The sequence below is a fragment of the Mustela nivalis genome (assembly GCF_964662115.1).
Source record: "Mustela nivalis genome assembly, chromosome: 7".
Taxonomy (NCBI): domain Eukaryota; kingdom Metazoa; phylum Chordata; class Mammalia; order Carnivora; family Mustelidae; genus Mustela; species Mustela nivalis.
This window is the reverse complement of record NC_139026.1, coordinates 17,029,356-17,054,501: the sequence shown is the minus strand read 5'-3', so window position 1 is coordinate 17,054,501 and position 25,146 is coordinate 17,029,356. Positions and strand designations below refer to the sequence as shown.

Below are 25,146 nucleotides of genomic sequence, written 5' to 3'. Positions count from 1 at the left end.
CTGGGAGGTGACAGTTTATGACCTTGATGGTGATGGTTTCATGCATATGCACATCCCCAAACTCATCAAGTTACATGCATTAAGTACAGAGAGCTTTTTGTGGGTCAACCAAACCTCAAAAAAAGTAGTTAAACAAAATCTTCCAGATAGAGTCACCTGGAATGGAACAAAATCTACCCATTCATTTAACAACACTTTACTAAGTGATGTCTGTATCCCGGCACAAGGCCAGGTCCGCTCAATGCTGTTCTTCAACGTCTAAGGGAAGGAGGAGGAAGCCCGCCCGCAGTATCCCTGAGTTCTTACCCGGTGTTCATTGATGAGAAGGTCCCGAGCAGCATTAAATATCAGCGTGTGCAGGTGCTTGGAATAAAACACCAAGGTATAATCATAATCGAAGCCATAGATTTCAATATCCGACAGGCTCATCTCATTGTTCGAGAAAATGGCATCTGGATTCAACAAGTTGCTCATAATTGAAGGAACCAAGTCTGGAAGTAAAGAAAACAATGTATTTTTACTGATCAGAGAGGCAATGTCTTGGACCAGGGGTCTTCAGCCACCACGTCCTCGATGCAATCAGGATTAAAGCCTGTACAGTGCATTTCCAAAGATGGAAAGGAAATACCATACTTGCATTCAGTTAGTCCTCAAGGCAAGAACCTCATCAGGCAACATTTTGTGACAAGAACACTGACCACTCTATTTTACTAAAAGGATATCTGACTATATTCTTTCATCCTTTGACATTTGTGCACCAAAAATTTACTTGGAACAGCTCATAAGTGCAAATGCTGAAAGCAGGTGACTTTTTGGGAGACAGGTACAAAATACCCAACACATGCACACACAAGTCCAACTGTCCAGGACTAAGGAACAACTTCTGATCTCCAATATTGAAGCTAACATTTATTAAGCACCTACAAAGTGCTACATGCTCTCCTAGAACTCTGTATTCTCTCACTTAATCCGTACAGCAGTCTGATGATGCAAATACTGTATTATCCCAGTTTGATACATGAGGACATCTGAGACACACAGAAATTACATAATTTGCTGAAATACACACAACTACTAAATTGCAGAGCCAAGACTTAAATCTGGCAAGTCTGGCTCCAGAAGTTGTGCCCCTAACGCTCTTCTCCAAGATTATGGGACCCCACAAGCATTTGGGAAGGGTGCGTTTTACCCTCAGTAAAACGAAGTCAACCCTTCGTCCTTTCCATGCTTGCCAGGGAGCCTGCACTGCTCCCCCTTCCCTTCCGCTCACTTCTTCCCGGTTAGGAATGGCCTGCGTTACCTGCTTCCAGTCTAAGCAGTCACATGAAATACCCAACAGGTCCTGCTTTCACAGGGTGACAGTCCCCATCAGGAGCTACATCAGCCACAAAGAGGTCTACAACAAGGCATTCTGCGCATATGAGAAGGATCCTTGCAGCTTGAAGCCTTAGATCTCTTTGAGAACCTAACCCAAGCTCTAGAATCCTCTCCCCAGAAAAATGCCCTTCCAGATTTTCAGACAATTTCAGGGAGGCTGACTCCCCTGAAGCCTATTCATGGCAACAAGGTAAGTTGTGGTATTAAACTAACTTAAAACTAAGTCTTTATATCCCCCCACAGAACACCCAGGTCAAGGAAGGCAAATGTAGGAATAAATGAATGACTTGATAAATGCATGCACATATTTCTTTCCCTTCCCCCAAACAACCTAGATAGGGCAGAACCTGCTGAAAATCTGAACAGTTAAAATGTACCAACGACCCTCCTACACTGTTGATGGGAATGCAAGCTGGTGCAACCACTCTGGAAAACAGCATGGAAGTTCCTCAACTTTTTGAAATAGAGCTACCCTACGATCCAGCAATTGTACTACTGGGTATTTACCCTAAAGATACAAACCTAGCGATCCGAAGGGGCAAGTGCACCCGAATGTTTATAGCAGCAATGTCCACAATAGCCAAACTATGGAAAGAACCTAGAGGTCCATCAATAGATGAATGGATAAAGATGTGGTCTATATATACAATGGAATACTATGCAGCCATCAAAAGAAATGAAATCTTGCCATTTGCGACGACGTGGATGGAACTAGAGGGTATGACTTAGCAAAATAAGTCAATCGGAGAAAGACAACTATCATATGATCTCCCTGATATGAGGAAGTGGAGATGCAACGTGGGGAGTTTGGGGGTGAGAAAAGAATAAATGAAACAAGATGGGATTGGGAGGGAGACAAACCATAAGAGACTCTTAATGTCACAAAACAAACTGAAGGGGGCCAGGGGAAGGGGGTAGGGAGAGGGTGGTGGGTTATGGACATTGGGGAGGGTGTGTGCTATGGTGAGTGCTGTGAGGTGTATAAACCTGGCAATTCACAGACCTGTATCCATGGGGCTAATAATACTTGTATGTTTATTAAAAAATTTAAAAATTTAAAAAAAAAGATGCACCAACAATTCCATTTCATTAGTTTCTTTTGTCAACATCAATGAGATGATTACTTTGGCTTTCTTTTCCTTTGGCAAAGAAGACATATAGGAGGACAGTAAACAAAACAGTAGCATTTTTAAAAACTTGAAGGCAGACAGTTCACCTGACTAGTTCTGGGGAAGGGAGACTCTCATAGCTCCAAGCCATGTGGCATCAGCCACCACAGGTGTCCTGGCCTTACATAATCAATGGGCCCCAGGGCAGGATGCTATTTTCTGAACATGACCACACGGCATCCCCGTCCAGATGAAGTAAGGGAAGCAGGACTGCTTACAGAGTGACCAACAGCTCTGCTTTCACAGACGATCTTCTCATGGGAAGTTCTAACAGTCTGCTGAAATTAGAAGTTTATGCTGAATAGTGTTGGCAATAGTCTCCCTCCCTTCCCACACCCTGAGAAGAGTAAGTAAAGTCCTCAAGGAACACTGCTCTGAGGGAAAATCGCTAAAAGCACATCCCCAGTGCTGCCCGGGAATTTCCCGCAGGGGTGAGAGCCCAAGGCGTATTAATCACATGAACGTCACCACCAAAAAGCTGGGATTTTAATGTCATCACTCAAAATAAACATGAGGACTAAGGGATGCTTAAAAGGGATTTCAATGTTCCATAAAACCACTTCAAAAAGGTGCTGAGAACAAACACGAATAATTACAAGGCAAAGGAAAGAATGCCAAACACTCACAAAGACACAAACAGTCTGTCTAAACTGTAGACTAAGTATAAACGGAAGAAGGGCCCCTGACTAATCAGTGAGGTGCTTCTCCCCCAACAGAAACAAGAGTGCGTACCACTTTAGAAAGTGAATTCTTGTTGTACCTAATGGATGATGACAGCAAGACTACGCAGTTAGTACAGAGAAATAGAGAGACAGCTCTGTGACTCTGGCCCAAGCTATGATGACAGCCTGGTCCCAAGACAGCCACGCTGGACTAGAACATGGACAGCAACTCTCAGAGCCACCAGAGGCCCCAGCAAACTTGGAGTGAATGAGAAAGAATCCGGTTATAGCTGCCTCTAGTGAGTCACAGAAACTTTGGTGCTGCTGGTCACTGCAGCGTAACGTAGCCTAAGCTGACTAACACACCTACTATTCCTCCAGTATGCTGCCCAGCTTTGGGAAACCATTGCTCCCCAACATCCAGACTGTATGGCCTCAGTAAGGTTCTATTCCTGCCCCCAGGAGGAGAGCACATGACCCAGGCCTGGGTCCAGACCCAGCAAGAGCACCTGAATTCCTGGGCCAACATTAATTCATTCAAGGAAGACTTAGGACCCCCTCTGGCCAATCATCATCATGATTTCCCTTCGGCCAAAAGGAACCAATGAGCCCAGTCAGGAAAATGTCTGGATTTGTAAGGGAATTTCACGGAAGAGGCATTCTTTGCTTCTAAACTTGTATCTAGGGGCGCCTGGGTGGCTCAGTGGGTTATGCCTCTGTCTTTGGCTCAGGTCACGGTCCCAGGGTCCTGGGATCAAGCCTCACGTCGGGCTCTTTGCTCAGCGGGGAGCCTGCTTCCCCCCCTCTCTCTGCCTGCCTCTCTGCCTGCTTGTGATCTCTGTCAAATGAATAAAATAAAATACTAAAAATAATAATAAAATAAATAAATAAACTTGTATCTAAAAGATTTACAACTAGAGACGTGAGGGGCCACCTCTAAGAATCTTTAAAAAGGCCAGTATGGAGGAGAGCAAGGTCAAGAGACAGGGAAGCCACCCACTGACATCCATGGATTAACTGATATTTGAAGCTAAAACTATCTCTTGATTTTTCAATTACACAAGCCCATAAAATTTCTTCCTAAAAAATCTTCTTTGCTTAAGTTAAATCAGTTTGAGTTGTTTTATTACTTGTGGCTAAAAAGGTCCTAGTAACTAAAAGTTCATTTCAAGCTTATTCAGCCACTCAAAATTCTTACTGCCTACAAATTTTAATTTTTTAACCTGGCATTAAAGGCATTCTCCATTTAGACTTTAAACCATCTTTCCAATCTTAAATTCTCCTTCACATACCCTATTTTCAGCAAGGTGGGTAATCTACTTACTACTCTCTGTTCTCCAGAATATGCTATAGTTGAGTACCATCCTGAATTAAATTCACATGGAATATTCAGTCTCTCTTTGTCTAGCTTCACAAACGCTGGTTAGCTGTATTAAAAGAAGATCAGGGAAGATTTCCCTTTATACTATGCTGCAAAACAAACACCATGTGAATCAAAGAATTAAAAAAATTTTTTAAATCTTAAAAAGTTGGCAAAATTATATAGATCACTATTTATCTCATCATTCCAAATGTGAAAGCAACAACAATAAATCACAAATGGAAAATATCAACAGATTTACAATATAAAAAAATTTTTAGAGAGATGGGGGTGGGGAGGGGCACAAGGAATGGGACAGAATCTTATGCAGGCTCCATGCCCAGCACAGAGCCTGACGTGGGGCTCGATCTCACTACCCTGAGATCATGACCTAACCCAAAACCAAGAGCTAGAAGCTCAACTGACTAAGCCACCCAGATGCCCCTATAATATAAAAATTTTAAACATCTGTGTATCAAAAATATCAAAAACAATAATCCAAGGGGAAAGGTTATATTAGAAGTTTAAAGGTAAAAAGCAAAGGACTAATATCCTAAATATTAAAAAAGAATCCAAAACCCAATAAATATAAAGATAAAGGATATATCTCATAAGAGAGAAAAGTAAATGGCTAACAAAAGTAAATGATCAAAAAGAAAGCTGAAATGCACCTGAAAATTCTTGATGTTCAATTTCTGGGTAATACAAACCACAATCCCAGAGATACAAAGATGATATTTTTCTTTAATTAATTAGGATTTTTCTTTTGGTATATACCCTAGACTTCAAATTATTCTCCCAGGAAAAAAGAGAACATTCATATCTGATGTCCCTGAAGAAGAAAAAGAAGGGGAGAAAAGAAAAAGGAAAAAGAAACAAGTTTTTCCCTAGATGTTACAAAAAACAGAAGGAAAGCCTACCATTTCTCCCTTCATAAACCACCACGAAGCTTTCTGTGAATCCTCCCAGGGCTCAGTGGGCCACAACCAGGAGTCCCACTGGCTGAGAATGACGTGCACTTGCTACACACAGGACCCCAGATGAAGGTGCATGGACCTCACTTAATGTAGTTATTATTTACAAAGAGGGAAAATGAAGATGAAATAAACAACTCAAAGGTCAGATTTCTTGGTAACATATTTCTAGGCTCCTAAATCAAGGAAAGTTAGAGCAGATTTAAAATGCTTGTTTTTCTCTAATTTGACCGAATCTCAACTTCGGTTTGTATTTCACTATTCATCCATTTAATGAGTATATTCATAAATATTAGAAATATTTCATGAATTATTTCATATCTCTTTAACACAGCTTCAAATCCTCTTTTTAAAAGTTCACATGTTAGAAACAAGATTTCAAAATTCCTTTTAGAAAAAATCTACATAGGGGTGCCTGGGTGGCTCAGTGGGTTAAGCCTCTGCCTTCAGCCCAGGTCCTGGGATCCAGCTCCGCATCGGGAATCTCTGCTCAGCAAGGAGCCTGCCCCCGCCCCCACCTGCCTGCTGCTCTGCCAACTTGTGATCTCTCTCCCTCTGTAAAATAAAATAAAAATCTTTAAAAAGATAAATATATATATATATATATATATATATATATATATATATACACACACATAAGTGGCACAAAAACAGACACATAGACAAGTGGAGCAGAGTAGAGAGCCCAGATATGGACCCACAACTCTATGGTCAAATAATCTTTGATAAAGCAGGAAAAAATATCCAGTGGAAAAAAAGGCAGTCTCTTCAATAAATAGTGCTGGGAAGATCGGACAGCTATGTATAGAAGAATGAAACTTGACCATTCTCATACACCATACACAAAGATAAACTCGAAAGAGATAAAGACCTCAACATGAGGCAGGAATCTATCAAAATCCTAGAGAACATAGGCAGAAACCTCTTTTACATCAGCCACAGCAATTCTTTCAAGACATGTCTCCAAAGGCAAAGGAAACAAAAGAGAAAATGAACTTTTGAGACTTCATCAAGCTCAAAAGCTAGCTTCTGCAAAGCAAAAGAAACAGTCAAGAAAACAAAGAGGCAACCCACAGAATGGGAGAAGATATTCACAATGACACTACAAAAGGCTGATATCCAAGATCTATAAAGAACTCCTTAAACTCAACACTCAAAAAACCAGAAATCGCTCTTTTCGTTCCTAGCGCAGCCATGGCTCGTGGTCCCAAGAAACATCTGAAGCGTGTAGCAGCTCCAAAGCATTGGATGCTGGATAAACTGACTGGTGTGTTTGCTCCTTGCCCATCTACTGGTCCCCATAAGCTGAGAGAGTGTCTCCCTCTCATCATTTTCTTAAGGAACAGACTTAAGTATGCCCTAACAGGAGATGAAGTAAAGATCTGTATGCAGCGTTTTATTAAGATTGATGGCAAGGTCCAAACTGATATAACATACCCTGCTGGTTTTATGGATGTCATCAGCATTGACAAGACCGGAGAGAATTTCTGTCTGATCTATGATACCAAGGGTCGCTTTGCCGTTCATTGGATTACACTCGAGGAGGCCAAGTACAAGTTGTGCAAAGTAAGAAAGATCTTTGTGGGGACAAAAGGAATCCCCCATCTGGTGACTCATGATGCTCGCACCATCCGCTATCCTGATCCCCTCATCAAGGTCAATGACACCATTCAGATTGATTTGGAAACCGGAAAGATTACTGATCTCGTCAAGTTTGACACTGGTAATCTGTGTATGGTGACTGGGGGTGCTAACCTGGGAAGAACTGGTGTGATCACCAACACAGAGAGACACCCTGGTTCATTTGATGTGGTTCACGTGAAAGATGCCAATGGCAACAGCTTTGCCACCCAACTCTCCAACATTTTTGTTATTGGCAAAGGCAACAAACCATGGATTTCTCTTCCCCGTGGAAAGGGTATCCGCCTCACCATTGCTGAAGAGAGAGACAAGAGACTGGCAGGCAAATAGAGCAGCGGGTAGAATGGTCCCTAGGTGAAGTGATTGGAAGTCTTTATACCTAATTAAAGGTCATACAGCACGATTTAAAATAAATAAATAAATAAATAAATAAATAAATAAATAAAACAGATAATCATGTCAAAAAATGGGCAGAAGACATGAACAGACACTTCTCCAAAGAAGACATACAAATGGCTAACAGACACGTTTAAAAAATGTTCATCATCATTAGCCATCAGGGAGATTCAAATCAAAACCAAATTGAGATACCACCTTTACCAGTTAGAAGAGCCAAAATTAATGAGATAGTAAACAACAAGTGTTGGAGAGGATATGGAGAAAGAGGAATCCTCTTACACTGTTGGTGGGAATGCAAGTTGGTGCAGCCACTTTGGAAAACAGGATGGAGATTCCTTAAGAAATTAAAAACAGAGCTTCCCTATGACCCTGCAATTGCACTACTGGGTATTTACCCCAATGATACAGATGTAGTGAAAAGAAGGGTCATCTACACCCCAATATTCATAGCAGCAATGGCCACGGTCGCCAAACTGTGGAAAGAGCCAAGATGTCCTTCAACAGACGAATGGATAAAGAAGATATGGTCCATATACACTATGGAGTATTATGCCTCCATCAGAAAGGATGAATAACCAACTTTTGTAGCAACATGGACGGGACTGGAAGAGATTATGCTGAGGACATGAGGAGATGGAGAGGAGAAGGGAGCTGGGGGAAATCGGAGGGGGAGACAAGGCATGAGAGACTGTGGACTCTGAGAAGCAAACTGAGGGTTTTGGAGGGGAGAGGGGTGAGGGGTTAGGTGAAGTTAGTGGTAGGTTTTAAGGAGGGCACGTATTGCATGGAGCACTGGGTGTGGTACATAAACAATGAATCTTGGAACACTGAAAAAATAAAATAAAATCTTTAAACAACATATATATACACATATATAGAGACACCTGAGTGGTTCAATCAGTTAAGCATACAACTCTTGGTTTTGGCTCAGGTCATGATCTCAGGCTCACGAGACTAAGCCCCACAATGGGCTCCAAGCTCAGCAGGCAGTCTACTTCAGATTCTCTCTCCCTCTCCCTTTGCCCCTCCCCCCATTCACGCATGCACTCTTTTCTTTCTAAAATGAATAATTCTTTTTTTTTAAAGTAGGTGTATAGATTGATTAAAAATACATGAAAAAAAAAGAGGAATTTTTTGTGCCTAAGTTGAAGCCATACTTACATGTCCTCCACCATCTCCACAGCAAGTGAACTCAAAGTTCTATGACCAGATTATAAACATTGAACTTCTCACTTGTAATTGCCAAGGACAATGATAAGGAAAAGACAATTACCTTAGAGGATTTTATCTTAGCAAACTTCACTTGTGTCAAGTTGCAACATCCTTGTGTCAGCAAGGCTTGGGCAAAGACAGCCAGTTCTATTGACACCTGTCTGAAAAATGCGAATCTGTCCTAACACAATCAACGTGTTGGGAGCAATGTGACCATAATGCAAATTTCATGTTAACATTTAGAATGTTATGGTTCTTGGCAACAAACGTGATTGTATATGGTTGTGACCACTTGACAGCCTTTCTACTAATTAGTTACAGTAAGGGAAGAAAGTGTAGAGCAAACAACGTGACTGAGACAGATGATTCAAAGCAGCGCTACTATTAGACCTTAGAGATTTGAATCCAACTATTTTTAGCCAGAAAATACCATCTCCAGGATCTCCAGTTTCTCCAAAAGCCATTCGACTATAAAGCCCTTTACTTCTGCATCAGTCCAATAGATGCAGAGACAAAGTACCAAGTGATCAAGATATCCTTTTCACTACGAAGGTGAACATTATAGGGTTACCTGCCCAGCACAACCCAACGCTTAGATAAGAAATGACCCTTCCCCACCTTGAAACACACAAATCCTGCGTTCTTCTGGGACCCTGCAGCACCCCCTCCAGCCGCACCAGGAGGTCCAGGATAGAACACCAGATTCACCCTGTGTCACACTGTTCTCACTCCTATGGGAGGAACCTTCCTTCAAGCCAATCTAACCCAGAGTCCTTCTCTTATTTCTTTGTCTTTACTGGATAGCTTTATTAAGGTGCAATGACATATAAGAAATCACACATAAAGTACACAGTTTGATGAGGTCTGACATACGTATTCACCTACAAAGCCACCATCCCAAAAAAGATAATAAGTGTATCTAATATCCCCAAATATTTCCTCATGCCCTCTGAATTCCACCCACCCACCCTCCCCCCTTGACCACAGACCACCCCCAGGCAACTGCTGTTCTGCTTTTGACCAGACTTGTTTGCCTTTTCTAGACTTTTCTGTAAATGAGATCACACAGCACATAGAATTTTGGTAAACTGGTTTTCCCACTTACCTGATCCTCAGGAATTTTTTTCAGTAAGCACTTCCTGTACACCTACTATGTGCCAGGCACCACACAGAGAACCGTGCAGGGACTGTAAGTGAGTAAATAATAAAGCACTAGCTCTGTGGTGAACGACATCACAGGCCAAGAAATGGCAAGATGCCAAGTGGAGAAGAAACTTGGCACAGCTGCCCTCTCCAGAGGAGGTGGCATCCCAAAAGTCATTTTTATCTACAAATCTAAAAAGCAGCTTTCATTCTTCCTTTACTTCAGACACTTGGCATCATCTCCAGGAACAGCAATCCGTGACAAATACTATTACTCATCTGAATAATTAACAATGCATGACATTTACACTACTCCTACCAAAAAGCTAAAACCACATATTATTCTGTAAATAATATCTGTAATTTTGACTGCTCTGTAGAAATCCATCCTGCTTCCTAAAGTTCAAAAAACAAAACCACATCTGATTACATGTGAAATACAATCACACCTAATCTGAAGTCATTCAATAAGAAACAAACTTAGGAGCGCCTGGCTGGCTCAGTGGGAGAGCACATGACTCTCTAGCTCAGGGTCATGAGTTCAAGTCCCTCACCGAGGGTGGAGCCTACTTCAACAAAACAAGAACAAAACTTAACTGCTCAAAAGAAAAGTCCATGTGTTTCATGGAAGAAACTTCTTAGAAAATTTGGCCATATCAAAAGGTCAAACACTAGGCAAGCTATCAAGAATTTTCTTTAAAGTATTAAGGACATAGAAAAGGAATAATTATCAATGCCTTCTACATACTGTCCAGTGGGTACTTCTTGTTGTCTTGACGACTGGTCATGAGAACATCCTAAGGAAAACACTGCTACCCCCTGTTTGCAGGGGAGAAAAAGGCTGGAAAGTTAAGTAAGCCCAGATGGCACAGTTATCGAACAATAAAATGTGGGTCGAATGCCTGGCAGAGTACCTAGCACACAGCAGGTGACCCATAAATATCTGTCACCTCTCCTTTCCTCATCATTCCAACTAATATTTTCCCTAAACTGGCAAATCCCAGAAACCACATACTCAGACTCTTTCATGGGATCTCTGAGGGTCAAACTCTTTTTATAATACTGCTTAAAGATGACAGGCAGAATACTGTGGGTTAGGACATCCACATCCTAATTTCTAAAATGTGTATGTTACCTTTACATGGCAGAGGGGAATTAAGGTTGCAGCTGTTAAACAGCAGACTTCAAGACAGAGATTAAGCTAGTTTACCTGGGGGCCCTAGGCATAAAGGTTAAGTGTAGAAAAGGAAGGCAGAAGATTCAGCATCAGAGTGATGTTATGTGAAAAAGGCTCCAACTTCATTTTTAAATTGCTGGCTTTGAAAATGAAAGGGGCCATGAACCAAAGAATGCAGGAAGCTTTTAGAAACCGCAAAAGGCAAGAAAACATTCTCCACTAGAGCTTCCAGAAAGGAACAAAGTTCTGCCAACACCCTGATGTTACCCTGGTGAGAACCATTTCAGACTTGTGACCTCCAAAACTGTAACTGATCTGTGTAGTTTTAAGTCACTACATTTGCAGCAATGTATCAAAGAATTAGTTAAGAATTTAATAAAGAGATTATTTGCCTCTTTCACTCTTATTCCCTCACCAATTGACAGTGAGAGGCTACATGAGGTCTCACAACTCGGTTGTCTGAACACAGAATCAGATGAGACTCCAGACATCTCTGTTAATTGAGACATTGCAGAAATTTACAAAAACGTGAAACCAAGAATTCTTCTCAAGTTCTTTGATTTCAGAAAATAGTTACCTTTCAAAAAGTGTCTCATTTACATTAGCAGCTAACAGATTTATTATTATTTTAAATGAAGTGGGGAATACCTGTTTTAAGTCTCTCATTTTTAAATTTCTAATACAGTCACTATCGGTATAATCTATGTAAACCGGAAAACACTGGGATCTTCAAGAATTTTAAGGGTATTAAGGAGTCCTGTGAGCAAAACGCTGGAAAATTGCTACTCAGGCTACGCCTGCCTTGCCCATTGCTACAGTTACAGTAACCAGCACACAGACAATACTCAAAAACTACTGTTAAAGAAAACGGATACTCAGACAACACTCTGATACTGACAGTAATCATGTTTCTCAAGTAGGTGTTCCTACCCAAAAGGGACATCCCTGTAACCACCAGAGTTACATTAGAGAGTTAACGTCTCTAATGAAATTAAAATTTTAATCAGGCTTATGTATCTTACAAATACACTTAATATAAAACAGTTCCGGGGCACCTGGGTGGCTCAGTGGGTTAAGCCTCTGCTTTTGGCTTAGATCATGATCTTAGGGTCCTACTACTGAGCCCTGCATCGGGCTCTCTGCTCAGCAGGGAGTCTGCTTCTCCCTCTCTATCTGCCTGCCTCTCTGCCTCTTTGTGCTCTCTCTCTGTCAAATAAAAAAATAAAATCTTTATACATATATATATGTGTGTGTGTGTGTATATATATATATATATATATATATATATAAAACAGTTCCTCAAAACCCTAGTAAACTGAAAAAGATGGATTTCCCAAAGGTAAGGACTAACCCACAGAAGTACAAAAATCTCGTACTCAGCTGATTAGTCAGCTAGCCTCTCTTTCTCACTTAACTAAAACATGCAGTATCTAACTTAAAAAATAAAAGAAAATATTACCTTTTTTCTCCTAAGCACTTGCTAATAATGTATGACAGGCGCACAAAGAAGTTCGGGAGGAAAGTCACGGCTGGCTCGGTCCATTAAGCATCTGCCTTCAGCCCAGGTCCTGATCTCAGGGCCCTACATCAGGCTCTCTGTTCAGCCCAGGTCCTGATCTCAGTCCTACATCAGGCTCTCTGTTCAGCAGGGAGTCTGCTTCTTCCTCTCCCTCTGCCCAGCCCCCTTGTGTTCTCTCTCTCACACATCCTCTCTCTGTCAAAAAATAAATAAAATCTTCAAAAACAAAATTGGAGGAGAGGCTTTTTTCCCCTCTTTTATCCTCATCTAAAATGCATCGTGTCAATATAGAAATGACAAAGTCGGGACCTGATGGAAAGGGAACTTCACACGTAAATGAACCCAGCCTTGGATTCTAGGTGTTCCCACAGAAGTACCAGGCCAAGCAGGGCAGGGCTGGCGGCGCCCCTCGCTTGGAGCCAGTCGGACTACAAGCAGCTTCCTGTCCTCAGTACGGAACAGTTCACTTTCCAAGAGCTATCAACAAACCGGACTGAAGACGAAGGCGAGCTTCCAAAGTAATGAAGTCAAAGGGGAGGGGCAGTGATGATGCATGATCGCCATTTAAACAGAGAGCATATGGGAGAGGAATTAGAATTACTCTCTGTGACTCAAGCCATCCAAAATAAAATTGGCAGCCTGTGCTCATATGGCAAATTCAAGCAGATGCCAGATGGCCACTAATAAGAGCCATGGAAAAAGGGATTCCATTTTCCCAGCAAAGGACTGGATTCTATGACTTCTAAGGGGTCCTTTGGTTCTCTCCCTATTTTAGGAATTTCTTTCCTACCTGAAAATGTGAAAATTATTATGTGGAACGTTTCTCCCTGAAATCTTTTTTGCTGCTTTTTCCTGTGGTCACAGGATCATCAATATCATATACCTAGACAAAAGAATACATCTTGAGATGTTTAAGACATACAGAAAGGTATAAAGATAAACACAAAAACACCTATAATTCCCACCATCCAATTTAGGAAACAAACTTCTTAAATCTTCACCTGCATTCTCCTTCCACCAAAGAGGTAACCACTACCCTGACTCTGGTGTTCATCATTTTCCTACATTTTAGACTTTTAGCACATACGTGTGTATCCCTGTATGTGATCTATAGTATCTTTCATGTGTTTTCAAATCTTTAAAAATCGACTTGCAACTGCAACTTATTTGTTGTCTTTTTTATATATAGACATTCTCTGGATTGTTTTTGTGAGAGTCAGCTCTTGTTCAGGAGACAACATACACTGTCTGCAAAGAATCTGAGCTGTGTCCACGGACCATACATTCTACCCAACTCTGGCCTCATAGCACAGAAGGAGCACCTCCCCCACCAAACATATGGAAATGAATGGATGTGGCTATGTTCCAATGAAATTTAATATACAAAAAGAGCAAGCCAGATCTGGCCCATGAACTATAGTTTGCAGCTCTCCTAGAGTAAACATTATTTTCTTTCAGTATCATTTCAGTATTTGTTTGATATTAACACCTGCTGGGTTTCTTTAGTTGGCATTTGCCCAAAATCTCTTTTCCCATTAATTCCAACCTTTCTACATCTTTGTTTTGGGGTGAATGTCTTCCAACAGCATGCAGGTAGATTTTGTCTTATATCTGAACTGACAATCCATCTTTAAATCTGAGTTTACGGTGATGACTGATATATCTGGAAAGACTTCCACCACCACATTTTATACCTCCTGCTTTTTCCCTGTTCTTTTACCTCCTCTCTTCTACTCTCTTTTGACCTGATTTCTATACTGCCAATATTTATTGGATTTCCTCACATGTCTATCAATATCTTTGCTCTCCATTCCGGCCCAGGTTGAAGGTCTAGCCACACAGGGGGAGTTTATATTTGCTTCTATCAAGAATCCCAGACATGGGGCGCCTGGGTGGCTCAGTGGGTTAAGCCGCTGCCTTCGGCTCAGCTCATGATCTCAGGGTCCTGGGATTGAGTCCCGCATTGGGCTCTCTGCTCAGCAGGGAGCCTGCTTCCTTCTCTCTCTCTCTCTCTGCCTGCCTCTCAGTGTACTTGTAATTTCTCTCTGTCAAATAAATAAATAAAATCTTTAAAAAAAAAAAAAAAGAATCCCAGACAGTATCACCTTGGGACCACTTTTAGTTAACTTCTCACCTTGAGATAACCAGACCAGGCAAGCAGACTAAATTCAAACCCAAACCCATGAGAGAACTAGCCTGTGAGTACAAGGTCACACAGGACTTCCACAGCCTCCCACACACAGGGAAATATGTAGAGCAGAGACCAAGGCAGACACGTTTCCCTATTGTCTTCCTACGTGGAAGGTAGCTCTCTGTGGGTCTGGAGTTATAAGAGATTCAGAGAGAGAGACACAAAGACAGACAGGGAAACAGAGAAAGACAAAGAGAGAGACAGAATGTGTGTGTGTGTGTGTGTGTGTGTGTGTGTGTGTGTGTGTGTGTTCCCCTCTCAGCAGGCACAGCTAACAAAACCCCACAAATGCTCCCGCAACACCTTCAGAGCTGTTCACCACCCTTCGGTTTTAGTCCCTGCCATTTTACTTCAGTTTTTCGAAGGTCAGTTACACATTCAAAGAATATTCTTTGTCATTTTTCCAGCACATTCTATACAAAAGAGATTTTTAAACTATCTATCTAATCTACCTGATTGCTGGAAACCAAGATCCAAAAGAACAACTCTAAAATACAGAAGATACATGTGTGCTTCCACATTTCTTCAAGAGTTCAACGAAAGACTGGTTTCTAAGCCCAGGAACAATACAGCTTCCTCGGCCCATGCTCCGCACCTAAGGAATCAGAATCCCCAGAGCCAGGGCCTCGGAGTCTCCATGTTTAAACAAGCTCCCCAGATAATTCTGATGTGCCTCACAGTTACAGAACTACTCAAATTTTCAAGATTCTACTTTCCTTCAAAAGCTGGCAACATAAGTATCATTTAATCTTTTTACATTTTATCTTCTTTCGCTTCCTCTTCATGCTACCCGGGATGCCCCGGTGAATGAGGACAATGAATTCTAGATCACTACTCCCTGCACCTTCCTGACGGATCACCCCGCCACCTCCACAAGTTACAGAAAATCTCAACATTCAAAGGTAAAAGTCAGGCCAAAAACATGTCTTGCTCCAGTCAAGGCTTCTTTATCTTTTTTTTTCTTTCTTTCTTTCTTTTTTTAAGATTTTATTTATTTATTTGACAGACAGAGATCACAAGTAGGCAGAGAGGCAGGCAGAGAGAGAGGAAGGGAAGCAGGCTCCCCACTGAGCAGAGAGCCCGATGCGGGGCTCGATCCCAGGACCCTGGGATCATGACCTGAGCCAAAGGCAGAGGCTTTAACCCACGGAGCCACCCAGGCATGCCAGACTTCTTGATCTTCTATGCAAATTTTAACCCAGAAGATAGTCCCTGCTGAGTCCTCCCATCAGCCTCCCACCCAAGGCGGTCCTTCACGCTCTCTCATAAGGTAACAGAGGGTTCGATGGGCGCTGGGCTCACCAGATGAAGCTGAGATGTTACAGAAACCGCCTGAAACCATTCACGAAAGAGTCTGTGTGCGCTTACATTGTGTGTAACTGTCAAATCTGCATATTTTCCTAAACACAGAACACACAGCTTTCCCCAGATTGTCAAAGAGACCCTGACTCCATTTATTCTATATCCCTGTTACAAAGAAAAAGCATAAGGTTGTACAATTAAGCACCTCTGGGTGTTATTAATATACATATAATCTTGTTATACCTATTATTTGAACCTCCCAAGTATAATCCTTAGAACATTTATTTTGAACTATTACCTCCAAAAAGGGGTTCTACAGTCAAATTTATTTGGGGAGTGCTACACCTATATCCTCCTTTTCGGAGGTTCATGCATTTTAAAGAATCTGATAAGCCTACCTGTTTAAAAAAAAAAAAAAAAACTTTTTTAACATATATTTTCAACATTTCCTTAACCACATTTCTCAGAAATTGGTGGAACACAGTCTAAGAAACACTGGTCTCATCTTAAAATTACCTCATTAAGGTGTTTCCTTAACCCACTACAGTTCCTTGAGGGAAGGATTTGCATTTTATGTTTATTCTCTATAAACTAAGCTTATATCACTGTCCCACATATAGTCCTCACTAAATACATAATTGCTGAATAAGAATCAAACACTCTCAACCAAGAACTCTGAATAAATCCTTCAACACCCTGTAAAAGCTTCTAACACTTCACACTAATCTCCATACTTTTTTCCACCAAGTTAATACCCTTCACAGCCCCAGCTAAGCCGCCCAACATTCTAAACAGACCAGGCTCTGCGATGATGTCTAAGGTGGGGGGGGGGGGGGGCAGTGGGGGGCCTGGCAGGGGGAAGGCTCTAGTTATCCAAATGCCTGACTGGAGTACCATCCCCACCCCCGGCCCAGGCAAGCAGCAATGCTTCCATTGTGCACCTCACAGAGCAGGCTATCTGATGAGCACACACGGCAAGTCAAGGATTAAGTTCAAAGACGGACGGGCACAAGGTGCAGCATAATGAGCAATGACAGACCAACACAACAATCTCCATCCCTTTAAATTATCATCACACAGGATTGCTTAGAATTCCCCATTTTTGGACAAGGTTTCCCAAACTTGGCATTACTGACATTTGGGGCTGGATTATTCTTTGTTGCGCATGTCCATTACAGACTGTTCTGTGCATTACAGACTATCTAGCAGCATCTAGACCTCCACACATTAGAAGTCAGCAGCACCCCCTGGGCCCCAGCTGTGGCAATCAAACAGGTCTCCTGACATTGCCAAATGCCCCCCCACCCCTGACTCCAGCTGAGAACCATGGTTCTCCAGGAAAACTCTGCTAGAGGTTATAAACCAGAATTTTTTTCCCCCAAATATAAGAAAACCCTTTCCTGTGAGCTACGTCGGACACAAGATGCATAAATATTATACTTCCAAAATTCTTCAAGTTAAAAAAAAAAAAAAAAAGGAAGAGATTCCAAATGAGGGACATTCTACAAAATATGTGACCATGTCTCCTCAAAAATGTCAAGGTGATCAAACACAGGGACACTCAGAGAAACCATCAAAGCCAAGAGGAGCCCAAGGAAGCAGGAGGACTAAATGTAGTGTGCTATTCTGGGAGCAATCCTGGAGCAGAAAGGACATTAGGTTAAAAACTTGGGGAATCTGACTTAAATATGGATTTTAGTTAACACTGATACATACAAGGTACTGATATTGGTTCACTAACTGTGATAAATTACCTTAGTCATACAAGAGGTTAATTATAGGGGAAACTGGGATATGATTTAGAGAAATCAAAATCTAAAATTGATCTAAAAAATAAAGTTTATTTTTTAAAAAAACCTTTAAAAAGTGGAGCTGGGGCACGTGGGTAGCTCAGTGCATTAAGCGTCCATCTTTTATTTCAGCTCAGGTCATGATCTCAGGGTCATGAGATTAAGCCTTATGTCAGGCAGGAGGCTGCGTGGGATTCGCTCTCTCCCTCTGTCCCTCCCCCCCCACCCCACTCATGCACGTGCTCTCTCACTCTTAAAAAAAATAAGAAATAAAAATATAAAAAAATAAATTAAAATAAAATTAAAAGGGGGGAGGGGTGCAGGAGAGAAAGGGTAAAACTCATCTCTTCCCTGAACAGGCTGCATTCTGGGAGACCCTTCCAGGAGAAGACACCTGAGCAGATTGTTTGGATTAGGCAAGACATCCAATGACCAGAAAGCAATAACTAAAAATGAGAAAAAACAATTTTTTCTTCTCTTCTAAACTGAAAAAAAAAAAAAAAAAAAAAACCTACATGTTTTTGATTGATTATTGTATTTTTTCTGACCTCTCATTCCTACAGACACAGTTCAGGTATCAGCTCCTAGCACTTCTCCGCATCCCCTGTGTACCTGAACAGCCACCTGCTCAATGGCAAAGCCCTTGGGGTCTCTTTTTCCCCCCAAGCTGGCTGTCACTTATCTGTTATCAGTCTCCCCATCCATGTGACGGCAGTCCCACAGTTGGTGCAGGCAGGGACTCACCCTCTGTGGGCCCCTCACTCTCAGACCTGCCTGTCTGAATCAACAGCCTTTAAGTCCATGGCTAAGTGCTGAATAAATTCTTGAACAAACCCATGCAAGCGGGGATGTATATACTCTTACAGTCTTCAGGAAGGGCCAATAGGGATGCTGCAGCCCCAGACAGGGTGAAAAAGGAAAGAAAAGCCAAATGAAAGTCTCTGTGTTCTCAGGGGTGAGACAGGAACCTCGCGAGTATGCACTGGGGGCATGAAGATGGGAACAGGACACACAGAATACCTGCTTCACAGGCCTGTAACACCTGAAAAGGCTTACACAGTCTTTAGTCCAGTGGCCTCATTCTACAGAGAGAGACACCGAAGCTAGAGAGATCAGGTGTCTTGGTCAAGTTTAGCACTCCCCCAAGCTGACCTCTAGGTCTAGGAACCTAGACCCTAGAGCTAAATAACCCACCTCCACCCCTCACTAAACATTTGTCTAAAACTGTAAGTTATTTAGTAACTAATAATAATAGCTACTAAATACTGTCCATCTGCTGGGTGCTAAGCCCGTGCTGAAAATCCCCACATTATCCCAGGTTACTAGTGAGGAGACTGAGGTCAGAGAGAAAAGTAACCTGCACCTGAGCTCACAGAGGTAATTAAGTCTCCAAAATCTCCTCCGAGCTGTCATACCCCAAATTTCACTCTAATTATCACACCCCAAAACCCAAACTCTGGCCCAATGCTCATCTTTCTCACCCAACACTTCCACTGTCTCACCCACCTTCTACACACCTTGCATGGATGGATTCATTCATTCCTCATCAAACCCTGTAACGCGGTACTACCGGCATCCCATTTTACAGATGATGAAACTGAAGCTTCACAAAGAATGGCGACCACGCGGCCTGAAGTTTCTTATAAAACTAAACATACAGTTACCATGCAACTGAACAATGGCATTTAGAGAAATGAAAACATGTGTTCACAGAAAAACCAATACACAAATGTTTACAGCAGACTAATAATAATCAAAAACTGGGAGCAATCCAGATATCCCTTAGTGTGTGAAGCATAGTTAAGTGGTTCACCGTAGTTTAAAAAAACAAAACAAAAAAGAATGGTTAAACTGTGGTACATGCCCTCCATGGAACGCTACTCAGCAATTAAAAAACGCACTATGGATACAATACAGATAACCACCCGGACAGCTCTGCAGAGAATTATGCTCAGTCTCAAAAGCCAATTCCAAAAGGTCACATACTCCATGATTCCTTCTACAGAACACTTCTGAAATGGAGAACAGATAATTTCCCAGAGACTACACAAAGCAGCAGGGGTGTGGCTCTATAGCTAATGTGGGAGATCCTTGTAAAGATCTATTCTGTATCTTGCCCGTAGAGCTGGATGCTTGAACATACATATGATAAAACTGTATAGAACTAAATAGGCAAACACAAGTAAAGGAGTAGCAGAGGACTCTAAGATCTGTGAAATGGGTCAGTATCAATACACTGCTTGAGAGAATACATCATTGTTTGGCAAAATGTTACCACTGGGAGAAACTGGGTAAAGGGTATCCCAGATCGCCCTGTATTAATTTTTACAACTGCATGTAAATAAGCAATTATCGTAATTAAAAAATGTCTTGCGGGACATCTGGGTGGCTCAGTCAGTTGAGAATCTGCCTTCCGCTCAGGTCATGATTGCAGACACCCGGGACTGAGTCCCCCATCTGGCTCCCTCCTCAGTCAGGAGCCTGATTTTCCCTCTGCCTCGGCCCTTACCCCCTTCCATGCCCACGAGCCCTCTCTCTCAAATAAATAAATAAAATCTTAAAAAAAAAAAAAATTTAAGTCTTTCAAGTCTTAAAGCTGAGGTAGATGTTCTATATTTCTTTCATCTAAGATCTGCCATTTCCAGCATCTGCAAAGCCAGTCTTCTTTCCACCGTTACCACACAACTACTTCAAAAAACGGTACACATTTTAACTCTGAGCAAAGGAAAACTAAAAAGCGCTATTTCACAGAAGTCTGCATTGCTAGCCTCTTTGAGTTCCCTCAGAAAAGTATCCCAGTTGGTGAAAAGAACTCCTTGCTTTCTTTCATTAAACTGACTTCTGGCCAGAAGACTGAAAATGTGATCCTACCAAATGTGATCTCCCACCAAATCGTCTTCTTATCACCACTTGCTATCTCCACCCCACCTCACTCCCAGCAACAGTACAAATATTTCAATTCTAAATCTTCCTTGAAAGCAGCAGCACCAGGCAGGTAGGGCAGCACAGGAAACAGGACGGAGGGTTAGGGGCGGAGACAAGACCCCAGGTCAAGGTGTGACCTTGGCCAGGTTCCTTAAACTTGAGTCTTGCTTTTCCCATCTACAGATGTGGCACAAATATTCCCTGGTAGATATTAAAATTCAAGCAGACAGTCGGTGTGCCTGGCCCTATTATTTATCGAGGCCTCTTTCTGCCTCTGCCGATCTCCCTTACTGACCACAGAACCAAGTTGATTTTATGTTCCCCTGGCAACTAAGGAGTCACTCCCTGGAACTCCCTCCTCAATTAAGTTAGTACACAACTCAGAACACTGTCAACTTGGGACCTCTCCTATTTCAAACACAGCAGAAAACTAAACAAACCGAAACCACACACAAGAAACAGAACCAAAAAAAAAAAAAAAAAGGAAAATCAACTCCAGCCACTGCCACCTGCCTGGCAGCTCAGCTCCGGAGGAACTCGCCGCCTGCCGGACTCCGGCTGTTTCTATTATTACTGCGGGTTACTAACAATACCTAACGGTGTGCGTGGGGGCCGCTGTCTCCCAAGCGATGGAGACCAAAGCGCTTCCGATGCGCATTTCTGGTTAAAAATCGCAAGAATTTATAAAACTGCTTTCCCGACAGGAGAAAGCAAATTTATAAAGTTTCTGGAGGTGCATTTTTCCGCGTTTCCCGGAATCGCACTGCAGAGATGTCGCCGCAGCTGGAACTGAGGGCGACCGAGGGTCACGATTAGAGTGCCCTAGAGGTCAGCAGCGCGGCCGGCGCGGGTCGGAGGCCGCCCGCTTCCCCGCCGACCGCCCGCGACAGGCCCCCAGGGACCGGAGGTTCCGCGGGCGCCGCCGCACTCACCGTCCGCGCTCCTCTTCGCCTCCCGGTAGCGCTCCCACAAGTAGCCTTTCATGTCCGGGGCCGTCCCAGGGGCTGTGCACAAGGTCCGTGCGGGGCCCGCGCGCGGCCGCCCCCGGGCCACACTCCCGCAGCCGCCCCACAGGGCCGCCGCCGCCCTCGCCCCGGCCCCACGGGCCACCGCCACGGCCGCCGCCGTGGCCATGCTTGCCGCCGCCCTGCTGCGAGTGGCAGCCGGAGCAGGACGCCAGGGCTCCGCCTGCGCTCAGACCGCTGGCTGGCAGCTCCCTGCGTCGGAGCACGTGGCGGCGGCGCGGCCCGCCCTTTTGGCCGCCTCGGGGGCGGAGCCACCGCGGAGGCGGGGAGGAGGCGGGGCCTCTCCGGCGCGGGGCGGGGACATGGGCGGGGCCCAGTCCTACCAGACAGGCGTCGGGGCCGGGCTCTGCCCGGCGAAAGACGGGCGCAGGGGCCGGTCTGGGAAGACCCTGGATCCCCGGGCTTAGATCTTTCCAGTGCCTCCCGTAAGGGACCAACTGGGCCAGGTCCCATATGTGGGCTGATGTGTTTGAAGGTCATCTTCTTCACCCGCCCCAGCCCACTGCAGAACCTAAAAGGACAGTGCCCCTCCAGGGATTCCTGGCTGGAGAGGGAGGCGGTCAGGACACCGCCACCCTGCTCCTCCGGCTCTGGCTCGCGCTCACAGGGGCGGTGCACCTGTCTTCCTCCAGATCTGCGAGGCGGCACCTGTCCTGTGCATTGTGGTTCCGCCAAAAACAAACAGTAACCCCCGCATGCGACATTTCTGTGTGGCTGAAGCCGACTTGGCTGCTGCAGGCAAGACCGATGCTGCCCACCCAGAACCCGGCTGAGAATCCTTGAACGGAGAGGACTTCCCAAGCTCTTGGTTACTGTGGTTACCGATGAGCAGGGTGTCCTGTGGAGGGCAGGGAAAACTCTCCAAGCTGGCACACGGCCTGGGAGACCACACTGCCTGCCGTGTGTGAAATAGGCCACGATTTAAAACAACCCAAGCGTTCGCGTATGTTTAAATTGTGGGCTGGAGGGGTGGGAGGATGCTTCCTGGAACAAGGTGGCCTCTGAGTTAGACCGTTACAGAGAACAACTACTGTTCATTAAAGGCTCGCTGTGTGCATTATCTAATGCAATCCTCTCGGCAATCCTGAAAAGCAGGCGCTGGGATTTCTAACATTTTATAACTAATGAAACTGAGGCGAAGAGAAGTGAACTAATTATCCTGAAGTCATACAGCTGAGTCCATTCTCCCGTTTGGCTTCCTAACATAGTATGTAGGATTTAGTTGAGTGATGAGGTAATCAATAAGTAATCCTTAACAGTTAATGGGTAAAAAATCACTGGTGAGAGGCACTTGTTACGTTTAAAACAGATATCAAACCCATGGACTCTGGGACACTAAACTTACTTTGCGGTTTTGGTCTATTCCAATTTATCTTTTCTTACTCAGGTTTCATTAAAAAAAAGTGTTGGTGCTTGCAATAATAAATTTTTACATGGAAAATCAATTCATAAATCCAAAATAAACTATAGCAACATAATTGTAACATAATTAGAACTTTAATAGCACTGCTTTAGCATATTTTTAGACACGGAACCCTGTAAGAGCAACATTCTTCTACCTACCATACAAATGTGAATCACATCAAAATTGTTCTTTTTAGCTAAGCTCTATTACAACATTTTAGAGATCTAAAAAAGATCAAAACCCTAGACTTTATCATCACCTCTAAGAGTTATAAAAGAAAATATCTCCTCAAAGAGTTCTAAACAAAGACAGCTAAAAAGAAATTACAGACACAAAAAGCCCATGATAATTTTTATACTTTATTAGTATCATGTGAGGTCTTCAACAATTTGTTTTCAAACTGAGGTCTTCCCTCAAAACAACTCTTCTGGGAAACTGAACTGTAGTCTGGGCTATGAAAAAGCCACTTTTCTGATATGAACTCAGATATGGATTGCCAGGGATTGTTTGTATTAAAAGATCCTACTACCAAGGGATGCCTGTAAATTGTGGTGATTTGGCCTTTTTCACTCTTGCCTTTAGTTGACAAGATCCTTTGCCGTGAAAACTTAATGACACCATCCATTTTACCCAAAGATAAGATCTTAGAGGAATAATCTTGCTTTTTCAGTGAAGCTTCTTTCTCTGGGCCATTCCATAGCTCAAGATTATTTTGTGTCTTCTGTGGGATCTTCTCAATAGAAACGGAAATAATGGGTCTCAAGACCTTTTTCCCTTTTCCGGAAGCACATTTTGATTTATCTGAAATTGTATGAGTTGCCAAGTCCATGCTTTTAGCTCTCTGTAGCTTATCTGTGTTCATGCATATTGCAGAGCTCACTGTATTAGAACTTTGAGCACTGTGGTAGTTTAATTTAAGCAAGTGGTCCCATAATGAGATGCCATTTCTGGAAACCTCAGAAAACTGCCGGTTCATGCCTTGAGACCAACATCTCCTACTTCTGATCCATTCAATTTCCCTCAGCAGCCTGCAAAAGATTAAAAAAAAAAAATTGTCAAGAGGTCACATATCTAAGGTGAATAACCAGAAGCACTTTTCTTGTTGAGACACAGAACAGAAACTCACTGCAGGATTCCATGGATTGATGAATGAGAAGATCCCAGGTAGGTCGCCCTTAAATCAAGCGATCTGTACAAATAGCCCACTGCTTCAGTGATGACGTGATGACCAGAGTCACTGACCAATAACTGACCTGCTGGATATTTGAAAATAAAAATATTAGAATTTTTAAAAATCACTCCTAGTTTCACATATGTAAAAGAGAAGGGTAGGGAAAAAAATTATACAACATGGCATTGGGTGCTTACTTTGGCAGCATAGATATTAAAATTGGAATGATACGGAGAAGATTTAGCATGACCCCCTACACAAGGATGACACACAAATTCATGGAGCATTCGGGGTTTAAAAAAAAAAAAAATGATGGCATCAGAACATCATCTTTTGTAGTATTCCTGCCTAAGAATTTAACCTAAGTCTAGTTATAAGGAAATAGTCAGATACAAATTGAAGGACACTGAGGCGGGGAGGGTAAAGCAGAACCTGACCTCGACTCTTCAAAAATGTCAATACCATGAGAAAACAAAACAAGCCTACTTAAAGTTCTAGACTAAAAGAAGACAACCAAATACAATGGAAGATCTAACACAGGATTCTGGATCAGAAAACAAGTGACTATAAAGAACATTTACTAGAACACTCGGGGACATGGAAATCTAAACTGCACATTAGAAAAATAGCCTTTTGCTTTGGTTAAATTTTCTAGCTTTTTGTCTCTTTTTTAAAGGGGCACCTGGGTGGCTCAGTGGGTTAAG

At 42.8% G+C, this 25,146-nt stretch overlaps 1 protein-coding gene and 2 pseudogenes across 3 annotated transcripts in view; 1 reads left to right on the top strand and 2 right to left on the bottom strand.

Moving 5' to 3' along the window:
• NT5DC3 (5'-nucleotidase domain containing 3) overlaps positions 1–22,064 on the bottom strand; it is a 61,852-nt gene extending 39,788 nt beyond the window's left edge. The window contains exons 1-2 of the mRNA XM_082739102.1: positions 21,774–22,064; positions 307–491 (exon numbers count right to left, since the gene is read on the bottom strand). Coding sequence (XP_082595228.1) covers positions 307–491; positions 21,774–21,975 — 387 coding nt within the window. The 5' untranslated portion in view covers positions 21,976–22,064. The remainder of the gene's footprint in view (positions 1–306; positions 492–21,773) is intronic.
• Positions 6,717–7,513, top strand: LOC309868808 (small ribosomal subunit protein eS4 pseudogene; annotated as a pseudogene). The gene has a single exon. The product of its transcript is annotated as a small ribosomal subunit protein eS4 pseudogene (transcript).
• A 1,413-nt stretch (positions 22,065–23,477) lies between the features above and the next one.
• Positions 23,478–24,499, bottom strand: LOC309868916 (putative tetratricopeptide repeat protein 41 pseudogene; annotated as a pseudogene). Its single transcript, XR_014316489.1, has 2 exons — positions 24,398–24,499; positions 23,478–24,299 (listed from the first exon to the last, which is right to left on the bottom strand). The product of XR_014316489.1 is annotated as a putative tetratricopeptide repeat protein 41 pseudogene (transcript).
• Between the last annotated feature and the right edge of the window lie 647 nt (positions 24,500–25,146).